The sequence below is a fragment of the Phodopus roborovskii genome, unplaced genomic scaffold, assembly GCF_943737965.1.
Source record: "Phodopus roborovskii unplaced genomic scaffold, PHOROB, whole genome shotgun sequence".
NCBI classification, from domain to species: domain Eukaryota; kingdom Metazoa; phylum Chordata; class Mammalia; order Rodentia; family Cricetidae; genus Phodopus; species Phodopus roborovskii.
The window spans coordinates 22,788,037-22,800,193 of NW_026125391.1; the positions used below are offsets into that span (position 1 = coordinate 22,788,037).

At 46.2% G+C, this 12,157-nt stretch overlaps 1 protein-coding gene across 1 annotated transcript; it reads left to right on the forward strand.

The window, feature by feature from the left end:
- Positions 1–6,481: 6,481 nt before the first annotated feature.
- Tmem247 (transmembrane protein 247) lies at positions 6,482–11,771 on the forward strand. The gene is made up of 3 exons (XM_051175194.1): positions 6,482–6,680; positions 7,464–7,796; positions 11,478–11,771. Exons 1-3 carry the CDS (start codon positions 6,564–6,566, stop codon positions 11,769–11,771), a joined length of 744 nt encoding a protein of 247 aa, XP_051031151.1. The 5' UTR covers positions 6,482–6,563.
- The last annotated feature ends 386 nt before the right edge of the window (positions 11,772–12,157 follow it).

The following is a 12,157-nucleotide window of genomic DNA, read 5'->3' on the forward strand; positions in this document are numbered from 1 at the left end:
ATATGGATAACCTCACTCATAACCACATCTAAGTAGGGCTAACATGAAGATTCAGTCAGTGAAGTGGTTTTTGGGCAAGCATAATGTGTATCGTGAATAATACATGCCTACATACTGGGGTTCAAGTTGAAGATCAGAGAAGCAAAGTGGCCAAGCCACTAGAGAGCTGTCACCTCTACCAATGCTCAGACAGAAAGGGCAGTCACCGAACCTGAGATCGCATCTCCTGACTGCACCACTCCTCACCAAATCTCAGACTGCTCCTGAGACTGCACTTGCTCCTTATATTATCTCTAGCGCTGGGATCAAAAGTGTGAGAGCTGTTTCTCTTTAGACTGATTCATTCTCATGTAGCCCAGGGTGGCCTCAAACTCACAGAGATCCATCTGCCTCTGTCTCCTGAGTCCTGGGATTAAAGGTGTGTGCCACTACTGCCCAGCTTCTCTGGCTGTGGCTAGCTTTGCATTCTGAACTCCAGGCAAGCTTTATTAAATTATAAACAATATATCACAATAATCCCCCCAGCACACATGTAAAGAGCAATCCAGGTATCTTGTGCCCATAAGCATAGTATTGAGGACATGAGGACAGTGGGAATCACTGGGCCTTTCTGGCCATCTAAAATTACTAAATCGGTGAGCTCTCAGTGAGAAACCCTGTTTCAGAAAATAAATAAATAAATAAATAAATAAATAAATAAATAAATGGAGAGAGTGATAAAGGACACTCTGAATCCACCTCTGGTCTCTATACACACATACACATATACAAACATGCATACATACACAAACATTTGTATACATGCACACACATACACATACACAAATATGTGTATACATGCACACTCATACACATACACAGACATTTGTGTACATGCACACACCATACAAGCAAAATAAAGTTTCTTTAAATAGTAAAAGCCACACACCTATCACTGTTGCCCAAGCTTCTAAAATCGAATTGAACTTATAAAATGGGTCATCAGCTGGTGACTTGCCCACAGCAAGGCGAGAAGTAACAGGAAGGAAGTGGTTTCTCCTTGGGGTGTCCAGACCCAACATGGGGGTATGGCTCCATGACCCTTGGGTCTGCCTGCCTCTGTCACATTTACTAGTCAGAAGGGAGCCAGTGCTTTAGCTGGACCATTAGCTAAACAGTCCCTTCACTGGCAGTTGTTATGAACAAGGCTGTATCCACAGCGGTATCTTATCCAGCGAGAAAAATTAAACAATCATTTTACCAGGAGCAACCAGAGACACACCCCAAGAGGGCTTTCTAGGCTGAGCAATGTCTACCAGTGCAGGCAAGGAAGTGGGCCATACATGCGGTATGTTTAGGGAGCATGAAGCCAAGAGTGCTCCCTCTGTGCAATGTTGCTCCGTACTCAGCAGAGGGAAGGGTTACACATGGTGATGCTTGCGATTTTCTAACCGAGTCTGGGCGGTGAGAGGCTTTGGTGACTTCCCAAAGGCAGAGCAGTGAGGCAGGAACTAACGTGGCTTCTGAAGGTAACAATCCCTGGATTGTCTGTCTCTTGCTGGTGTGATTCCAAGATTTGTCTGCAGAGGGCGCAGCGGAGCCATCACTGGACCTGAGGTTCTGCTTTATGATTCTAGGGCAACTTAAATGCTGCAGTGTGCAACCCCAGTGCCAAAACCTCGACTCCAGGGTCTCAGCAGCACCTGTGGCCAGTTCCCCACCCCCACCCTGCCCCAACCCCTGAGATTTTCTGTGGTGACTTCTGGCAAGTTCACCATCTCCTGGGCAACTTTCCAGAGAGTTTGGTTGGCATTGCTGCAAGCTTGCTGGTCTTGACCACCTTGATCTTGACCTCACTGACTCGACCACACTCTCTCCTGTAAAGTTTGAATCTCAGTCTCTAGGAGCACCTCTCACAATATTTTCTTTTCTGGTGTGTGTGTGTGTGTGTGTGTGTGTGTGTGTGTGAATGTGTTGTACATGTGGTATGTGATATGCACATGTGGTATGTGTGTGTGGTGTGATGTGTACATATGGGGTGTGTGTGGTGTGTATTTTGTGTGAGTGCTGTGTATGTTGTGTGTGTTATGTGTGTATGTTCTGTATGTGCTTTATGTATGCTGTGTGTGTTGTGTTGTGTTGTGTATGTGGTATGTGTGATATGATGTGTACGTGGGGGGGGTGTAGTGTGAGTGTTTTGTGTGTGTGTGTTGTATGTATGTGTTGTGTGTGTTGTATTGTGTTTTGTATGTGTTTTATGTATTGTGTATATGTTGTATGTGTGCTGTGTGTGTATGTGTCTATGTGTGGTGTGTGCATGCATGTAGATCTGTATAATTTGTATTGAAATCAGAAGTTGAGATCCTGTGTCTTTCTCAAAGACTGCACCTTACTTTTGAGATGGGAAATCTTCAACCTAGAACTCCTGGATTCAGCTAGCCTGCCTGCCTGGCCAGTGATATGCAGAGCTCCACTTCTCACCACCTTTCCAGTACTGGAATTACAGACAGGCACCAACATACCCAGCTTTACATGGGTGCTGAGGACCCAAACTCAGATCTTCATACATGTACAGCAAGTATTTTACCACCACCATATCCCAGTCACCTCCCTAACCTCAATTTTTTTTTAAACAGGTAGGTTTTTTTTAAATGTATATGCTTGAGTGTCTACCTAGACATGTGTCTTTTTTGTGTGTGTGCCTGGTGCCAGGGGAGCCAGAAGAGGATGTGGTACCTCTGGAATTGGAGTTGTGGGTGGTTGTGAGCCTCCATGTAGGTGTTAGGAACCAAACCATAAGAGCAGCAAGCGCTCTTAATCACCAAACCATCTCTCCAGACCTTACCTTCTTCATTCTGGCATTTTCAACCTGCCATAACTAATCGTGCTTTGTGTCTCCTCCCTTCCCTGTTGGAACCACTGTGGGTTCTGTCTCCTGGCTATGATGGTTACAACACTCACACACAGGCTTCCAGGACGATGCAGGCATCCCCTTGCCACCACTTTAATGTGTCTTCCTCCACGGGTCCTCGGAGCATCTTTAGTCACTTCCTCTCCTGAACATCCCTGTCTCAGCATGGTTGGTTGGGTTAAAAACCCAGGAATACTCCGAAGAGTCTGAAGAGATTTTTTTTTTTTTTTTTTTTTTGATACAGGGACATTCGTGCTTGAGTCCTGGTTTCTTTACTAGCTGCATAACTGTGGCCAGAGTGCTCTCTCCATAAAGCAGTTTCTAACCTCTAGAGATAGTGATAGTCCTAACTTCTAGGCTGTTCTGAAACTTAGTACAACACACCCTGAAAACTCTCCACGGTCCAGCATATAGTTAGCTCCCAAAAGCCATAAGCTATTGCTATGGTTACCATTTATAACCCTCTAAACTGTGTCTGGAGAGATGGCTCAGTTGTTAAGAGCACTGACTGCTCTTCTAGAGGTCCTGAGTTTAATCCCCAGCACCCACATGGTGGCTCACAACCATCTATAATGAAGTCTGGTGCCCTCTCCTGGCCTGCAGGGATACACACAGGCAGAACACTGTATACATACTAAAAACTCTAAACCCGCTAAATCACTCCAGCACACACTGAGTACAGTGTCTCAGAGTCCATAGCTGAGGGACCAGGAAGGGAGGGGCTGCTTCAATGCAAGTTGCCATCTCTGACTGAAGAATAGACTAGATGAGGTTAAATGACGTGCAGGTCCCATAGGACAAAGTACTCCTAAGACTGCCTGTCCTTCGTACCGCACATCCTAACCTCTTCACCTGTGCTGAGCTGATCTCTCTCCTCTGGGCACACTTTGAAATTGTAATTAAAATATAATATATGCACATTTTTAAAAGTCAGAATACAAATGGCATAGTTAACAAGAAAATAAGTTCCCCTACCGTCCCCAAGCCTGGTCCCTCTTCTCTCTCACCTCAGAACAGCCATTGTGAAGTGGCTCACTTGATATCTTTTTCAGACACGTTCTAGACATGTGCGATGAACTCAACGTATTATCACATTTCCCAATGCACACATTAGTGCCTATAGGGTAGCTGGTTTTACCTTTCTGAATTATCTCTCTCCCAGGACCAGATACTGATGTAAACACAGCTACTGTCCTTTTTTTTTTTTTTTTTTTTTTCCCCATACCGTCTTTAAAATATCTGCCTTGAGATGGCATCTCATTACATAACCCATGCTGGCCCTGAATTCTCAGTCATCTTGTTCAGCATCCAAACTGCTCCGATTACCTGCCTGCGCTATCACACCTGGCTCTGCTTAGCAGCTCTGACTTGGATGCGACACTGGTTATTTCATCAGCTTTTTCCGACGAAGCTTAAGTGGCTCCCAGTCTTGCTATTACAAACAAGGTTATAAAAATTCTCTATGATACACCAGATTTGTTTTGTTTCTTTCTATGATGCAGAAAACGTCTGGCATCTTACAGCTGAAGCCCCCAAAGATCACCTTTATGGTCTCTTATTGAAATACAGGGGCGAGAAATCAAAACCCATTTCAGCCCAGACCTGCATCACCTGGCCGCTCTGCGAGCCCACCTTCCCCGCAGATTAGGCTGTGGTAACTGCACCTGCCTTGCATCATAAGGTAGCATCCTGAGAACCAACTGTGTGTGCGTGCGTGCGTGCGTGCGACCGTGCATGCTTGCAAGCTCAAGAGTGGTGTACTCATACATCGAATTCTGCCATTCTTCGCCACGCCCACAACTGATGTGTGCTTCAGGATGTGTCCTCCAGCTTCAGCATACTGTATGCCCCGCCCCTTCAAAGAGCACCTGGCCCACCTGTAGCTCCTGCTGCTCTGCAACCTAAGGCTGCAACTCTCCGTGCATTCTTCCATTTCCACGCCACAGACGGAACTGGTATGGGCACCTTCTGTGAGGCTGACCAGTGACTACAGGGAAAGTCTCTGCATTCGCAACGTCAAGCCAGGTTACTCTGATTCTTACCCTTGGTACAATTTGCGAAGCAAATTGCAAATAACTTAGGACAAACAGGAAGGCAGAGAGAGTGGCCGTACGGTTGAACGTTGAACGAGCACTAGCAGTTGTCATGAGAAGTTGAAATCAGGAAGAAGCAGATACATATTATCAACTGTTACCCAGCTGGTAATAATAAAGCTAGAGTTCAGATGTAGCACTGTCTCCTTCTGTCATGTGACCCTGCCTCCAACTATTGGAAGTGTTTTGCTAAATAAAGTTTTTTATAAGACAGGCTTCCAGAATCTTCACCCCCTCCTCCACTATCCATTCCACCCATTGGGAAGTACAGTTTAAGTCGTCTTCATTTCCTAGTGATTCTGCGACCCATGGATTGGATGGCTCAGTCATCTAACATTTATACCAAAAACTAGACATTGGGATCAAGGCATTGTCAGGCTCGGCTTTCCCAAAAATTCCAGGACAGAAGGCTCTGATCCAAGCCTATAATAACTGTTAATTTTACCAGTCAACTTGACCGAGCCCGGGGATGCCCAGTTACCTTGTTAGGTGTTATTTACTGGCTCAGCTTTGAGGGTGCCTATAGATGACATGAACCTTTAAGGAAACGGAGTAAGAAAAGCAGGCTGCCCACACCCAGTGCCAATGGGCCTCATCCAATCTACTGAGGTCTTCAATAAAACAAAATGGAAGGGTGAATGTGGCCAATTGCATGAGTGGGTTGCTGGGTCTTCTGCCCCCGCACTCGGGCCCGCCTCTTTGTTCTCAGGTCTCCACACTGAGGCTGGCAGTGACAGCTAGCAGCACCAGCCGATTCGGGTTTTCAGTTTGCAGACGGGAGACTACGAACTTTCCAACCTCTATAATCCCATGAGCTAATTCTCATGTTTCTTTTCCTATGTCACCTACTGATTCTGTTTCTCCAGGGAACCCAACACAAGGCTTCCTTCCCTCTTGCTCCGAGCCTACATCGTCTTCCCTCTGTACTTAGCAGCATACTTATCTTCTAAAGACATTAGCCACACTGGATTAGGATCCACTGCAATGACATCATTTCAAGGAAGTGATTTCTATGAAGATCCCATTCTGGGATCCTGGAAACCATTCAGCACTGGGTTGGAAGAGGAGGAAATCGATTCATCCCACTATATAATCTGTATGTAAAAGGTAAACCTCAGGGATTGGATTTCATCCAGTAGGCTTCTCGAACCAACAGCTGCCCTCCAGTTTTCAAAGCAACCCTGAGGAGCGAGAAAGGCTCAGTCTTCAGTGAGTTTTTTTTTTTTTTAATTTCTTATTACATACATTTATTGGGGGATGCACACATATGCCGTGGCACACATGTGGGAAGTCAGTTCTCTCTTTACTTTTAACCATGTGGATCTCAGGGATCAAATTCAGGTGATGGGGATTTGCCAGCAACTCTACTGAGCTACCTTGCTGCCCACAACCTTCAGTTCCTACCAATGACTCCTCAGAGGTGTCGCCACAGCCTCTAACCTAAAGTGCCCTAGCAACTGGTAGAATGTGGCTATTATGAGGATAGGGGATTATGATGGTGGCCAGAACCTGCTGAAGCCAAATGTTATTGTTTCAAAATATGTCCTCTGGTCCTGGTTGGCAGCACTGTGGTTATCTGGATGGCAACAGAGGACAGAGAGGTGATGGAAGCCCGAGGGGCAGGAGAAAGCTGCCCCACCCTCTCCAAGGTGGCACCTGGTGACAACATACCCGAAGGGAAGTCAAAGGCTTCTTTGGTAAGAGAGTGTCCCCTGATTGCCCAAGCCATCCCATGGGGCAGGGAGAGGGAGCATGCCAAGCCCCAGAGTCTAAGGGTGTGTGCTGTGAGATTCAGTCGCCACTAAGAAGAGCAGGACTGTGCCTCTCATCCCCATAACTGGTACCCAGCTGCCACCAGGAACGAGTGAGGCTTCACAGGATTGTAGTGTTACATGAAACTGTCACTGTCTCTCTCTGTGAGGCCCTTTCTTCTCTCTGTGGATAGATCACACACACAGACACATACACATAGTTGGCTGGTTCTCTCAACACACCTAGGCTGCTTCCTCACTCTGGAGTCCCTGAAAGACCTATTGCCTAACAGTTCAATAAAGTATGGGGAATAGGAAAGTGACCTCCCTGGTGACAAGAACCACTACCTGACCAGATGCCCACCTCACCTGCCAGTGCCTCGCTTTCAACTTTAGGGCACCACCCCTTATGGCAGTTTGCCCTATGTTCTTGAGTCTCTAGATGCACTTCTAGCAAGAGACACTGAATACTCTTTGCTTTTTTTTTAGGCTTTTGTTTTGTTTTGTGAGACAGGATTTCTCTGTGTAGCCCTGGCTGTCCTGGAACTCCCTCTGTAGATCAGGCTGGCCTCGAACTCACAAATATTCGCCTGCCTCGGCCTCCCTAGTGCTGGGATTAAAGGTCTGCACCACCACCACCACCCAACCTGGATACTGGAGCTGAGAGAGTGGTTTTGGGGAGCCCCCCACTGACTCCACCATCACCCTACCCTTTCTTCCCCATCCTAGGATGCAGAACCCCCAAAGCTAGAACTCTCTCTCCTGGAAGAGAATGAAGCCTGTGAGGACAGAGATTGTGCAGGGCACAAGTCACTGTCCCCAAAGTCTGGCCCTACCACCAAAGGTCAGGCTGGCGATGGACCTGGACCCGGACCCGAACCCATGGAGCTGCCTCTGCCCCTTGAGGCGGAACACCACAATGCAATGGAGCTGGAGAAGGTGCGCATGGAGTTTGAGCTGACACGCCTGAAGTATCTGCATCAGGAGAACGAACGGCAGCGGCAGCACGAGGAGGTGATGGAGCAGCTGCAGCAGCAGCAGCACCAGGCTCTGCCACGCCAGGTAGTGGGGTAGTGCTAAGGGCTACCCGCCATCCCCATGGACCCAGGAAAGACAGGGTTTACCCGGCCTGCTTGGTTCTGTGCCTTGCCTGCCCAAGTCTGGCCGAGAAGCAGTGAGCATCCATATAGCTTCCTCTAGCCCCTGGTGCCTCAAGTCAGTTTGCAGGGTGGTCTGAGAGCACTGTGGTTGACTCTACCAGAGCTGCCGTGTTAAATGAGATTCAAGTCTCCAAGGACAGCTGAGAGCAGGCGACGCTCTGGAATCACACCCTCTAGCCAGCACCCCTTCTACATAGTCTTAAGTGTTCGAAACTCACACAACGACTGGTTTCCCACCGCTTTTGTTTCTCTTAAGATGTAGCAGCAGAGGAGGCAGTCCCTGTGTCTGGCCACTGAGTGTCAACAAAACCATCGCCTCCCTTTCAGGGCTGAGTTTTCTCTGTCAAACACACTGCCTTATAACCAACTAATGCAATGTTTTTTTCACAAGAAATGTGTGCTCATCTGAAGGATGGTGATCTAGAGTAACTAGTATGCCCGAAACCCTGGGTTCGATCTCCAGTACCAAGTAAACCATATGTGGGCCGTCAGGATCCCAGCACTCAGGGAGTGAGGCAGAATGACTAGCTCAAGCTGACATAGTAAGTTTGAGGCTAGCCTGGGCTATATGAGACTCTGTTTCAAAAGACGAGTTGAGATGAAATCCCTTATAAGTTACTCATCACCTCGTCCAGACCATTCTAAGGACTTCATGATGAAAGATGTCATCACTTAAAAGTGGTGCCTCCTGGTCGCTGAAGTCACAGGGTCTAGGCAAAATCTCTGGTTCTACCACTTTTGTAAACCACTTAACCTTGAGCACATTACTAATCCCCCTTGAGCCTTAGTTTGCTCATCAGTGAAGTCAAACTCATCCTGGGGTCAAGGTAAAGAGTAAGTGGGAGGAAGCATGCATGCCACTTTGTGATGAGCTGGCACATTAGGTGAGCGTTCAATAATGGTTAGGTATTACCATTTTTATGAACTCATACAATTCACTTCTTGACCCGCATGAAACAGCTTACATTCATCACTTCTCAGTTTTATTGGGAGTGTGATGTATGATGAGCTATGCTTCCCAGCTCTGAGTCATCCTCGGTTCTGAGAAGCTTGTCCTCATCTAAGCTGTGGCTATAATTGTTGAGAAGGATATGACCCAAAGTAAATCCCACTGCAAGATCCCACCACAGGTTATCAGGGGCCCATCAATCAACACCAGCTGTTACATTTTCTCCAGCTGGCATTTCTGCAGCTTGCCCAGGAAACCTGTCCTGAGCCCAGTGTCAAAAGGCTTCCTGGAATAAGGCATTACATTACCCAAATCATTGTCCAACTGACTGGTCAATTCTTTAAAGAGAAAATGGGTTTGTTATTCTCAGTGAACACATGCTGGCTTCCTAATTATTTTTTTTCTTGCTCACAAGGTACCTGCTTAATTATACATTAAATGATATTACTGAGCCAAGCCAAGCTTATTGAACGGGACATCTGGAATACATTTTCCTCTCCCGATATCTAGAAAACATTTGCCTTTCTTTAGAATCCACTCACAATCCACGGTACTTTCCAGTTATTGTAAGTTCCTAGATTTTTTTCTTCAATGTCCAAGGATGAAAATTGTTGCAAATTTGAGCCAGAAACTGTTTGAATCAGGGATGCTATTAGTACTAGTTTCTTGTCTGGCTGCTGTGACAGATATCCTGACAAACACAGAAGGGAGGGAGGGAGGGAGGGAGGGAGGAAGGAAGGAAGGAAGGGAAGGCTCCTTTGGCTCACAGCTCCAGGAGGCTGGTCTCACTGCTTCTTCAGGACTGAGGCTCAGTGACTGTTTTCCTCAGTCCAGGACTGCAAACTACAAGATGGAGCCCACAGTTAGGTGGGAAGTCCTCAGTTAACCTATACTAGATATCTCACAGGCATGCCTGATGGGATGACATGAAAATGCTCACTATGAAGCCCTCTGCTTTTTAATTTTTTTAATATTTACTTATTTATTTACAAGAGGGTGCCATATCTCATTATGGATGGTTGTGAGCTACCGTGTGGTTGCTGGAAATTGAACTCAGGACCTCTAGAAGAGCAATCAGTGCTCTTAACCGCTGAGCCATCTCTCCAGCCTCAAAGTCCTCTGCTTCTTAAAAGACAGACTATGGATAATGTTTTGAAAAGTCTAAAGGGTATGCTATATGTATGCATAAATACATATGTATGTGTATTCATATACATAGATATATAATATGAGCAAGGCAGTTCACTGTACAAGCATATTATATATAAACGTATACATATGAACACACACGCACACACATACATGCATATACCACAGCTTCCTCCCTTCCTCATTTCAGGCTAAAACACGCGGCTGTAGAGTGTGACAGAAATCATACACAGAGCCCCAGCCTACAGAACACTGCCTGCCTAGAGAACACTGAATTTCTTCCTCTGGTCTCCTGCCTTCCTTGCTATTTGCCTTAGAGGCAGTAGAGCTGGAATCATTCCCTATCCCTTTAGTTTTATGTCTTGACAGAGTTGCCTTCTCATTTCTGTAACTGTTTTCAGCAAGGATGTATCTAAGTCCTGGGGCCTTGGGAATAGTTTACAAAAGTGTTTTGCTTATGGTGCATTTACCAAAAACAAAACTGGGACTTACTTGATTATGGAGCCTTCCATAGTTTTATAAGGGAGGATGAATACATTAAATTATAGTGAATATATCTTAACTAATATTCCTCACTAATTTAGGGCATCTCAGTCTTTGCCATTTAGCTGTTAATCTTAAAAAATATTGTGGAGCAGAAACTATGGAAAATTCTTTAACTCAGACCAAAACTGATGACAGGTGGAATAAGTCTGAGCTTAGTTACTGACTTTAGAAAAGAGGACTCACAGTCAGACCCATCGGAAAACCCAGTTCCCTGCACAGTCAGGAGACTGTAACTCTTGTCGCCTGCCCTCATAAAGAGCAAACCCTGAGGTGGAGGATCACATAGTAGCCATGTGACATGTGTCGAGACACACAGAGTCTGAGACACTCACTTGAGCTCAAGGGATGCATCTTCAGAGAATCACTGTCCAGAAAACTAGATTATCAGGGAACAATATCCAAAGAATATTTCTAAGATGGTTGGAGAGCTGGCTCAGAGGTTAAGAGCACTAACTGCCCTTCCGGAGGACCTGAGTTCAATTCCCAGCAACCACATGGTGGCTCACAACCATCTGTAATGAGATCTGATGCCCTCTTCTGACCTGCAAGGATACATGCAGTCAGAACATTGTATAATAGTAAATAAATAAATCTTAAACAAAAAAAAAAAAAAAAAAAAAAGAGGATTTCTAAGAACTAGAGATCTGGAAACCTTGGATCCCTTCTGGGCAAGATGGGAGAGAGAGGGAAAGGACAGTGTTGGCCTGGTGCCCAGGGTCAGGAGAGATAAAGCAAGCTCAAGATACAAAATGAATGAGATCCCTATATATGCCAGGGACCTCACTAGGGTTTTCCCCGTTTATTTTCTCTTCCTCATGATTTTGGGAAGAGTACGGGTATTGCTACTGAGTGCCTCCTTGAGGTCAATCAACTTCAGGGTCAGGGCAGAACTGAACCTAGATCTGGCACTGCCAGCTATGCCTTCTTCTTTCCCCGTAGTTCTCAGGGGGCCTCCAGGACCTCTTGCTCCCCCAGAACCAGTTTGCCATGTTCCTGTACTGCTTCATCTTCATCCACATCATCTACGTTACCAAGGAGATGGTCTTCTTTCTCTTCTCCAAGCACTACCTGTTCTGCCTGGCGGCCATACTGCTGTGTTTGATTAAAACCCTGTGGTCCTACTTCCAAGTGCCTTTGCTTCTTCCATCACGGACAATGTCCTCTGTGTACCGCCAGACTCCTCCCCTCCCATTGCAACCTGGCTCGATGGCACAGCTGCCAGCTAGCTACTGACACCTACATGTGAAGACACTTGGCCAGGCCCCTGCCTTGAGCCTGCTTCTCAGTGTGTGATTACCATGCCTCTTCCTGAAGAGAGAAATTCAGGAGTTAACAGGTTGGGGTTGGGGTGGGGGGCGATCTTCAAGGAGGGCCCAGAAAACCCTTCCAGAATGAGAGAATCATTAGTGACCAAGCTGGCTTGGATCCCACCTCATCTACTGGTGCTCATACTGTTTTGTTTTGTTTTGTTTTCCCTTTAAATTGTAAAGTGAGTCCCTCCCCCAACAAAAATGTCTTTGCCCGAAGAATATTGAGAATGTTAACTTTAGCTCCCAAAAGAAAACTGTTGCAAAGGCTTTAGATCAGAGCCTGGGTCCTGGAAACCTTCACAAGCTGGG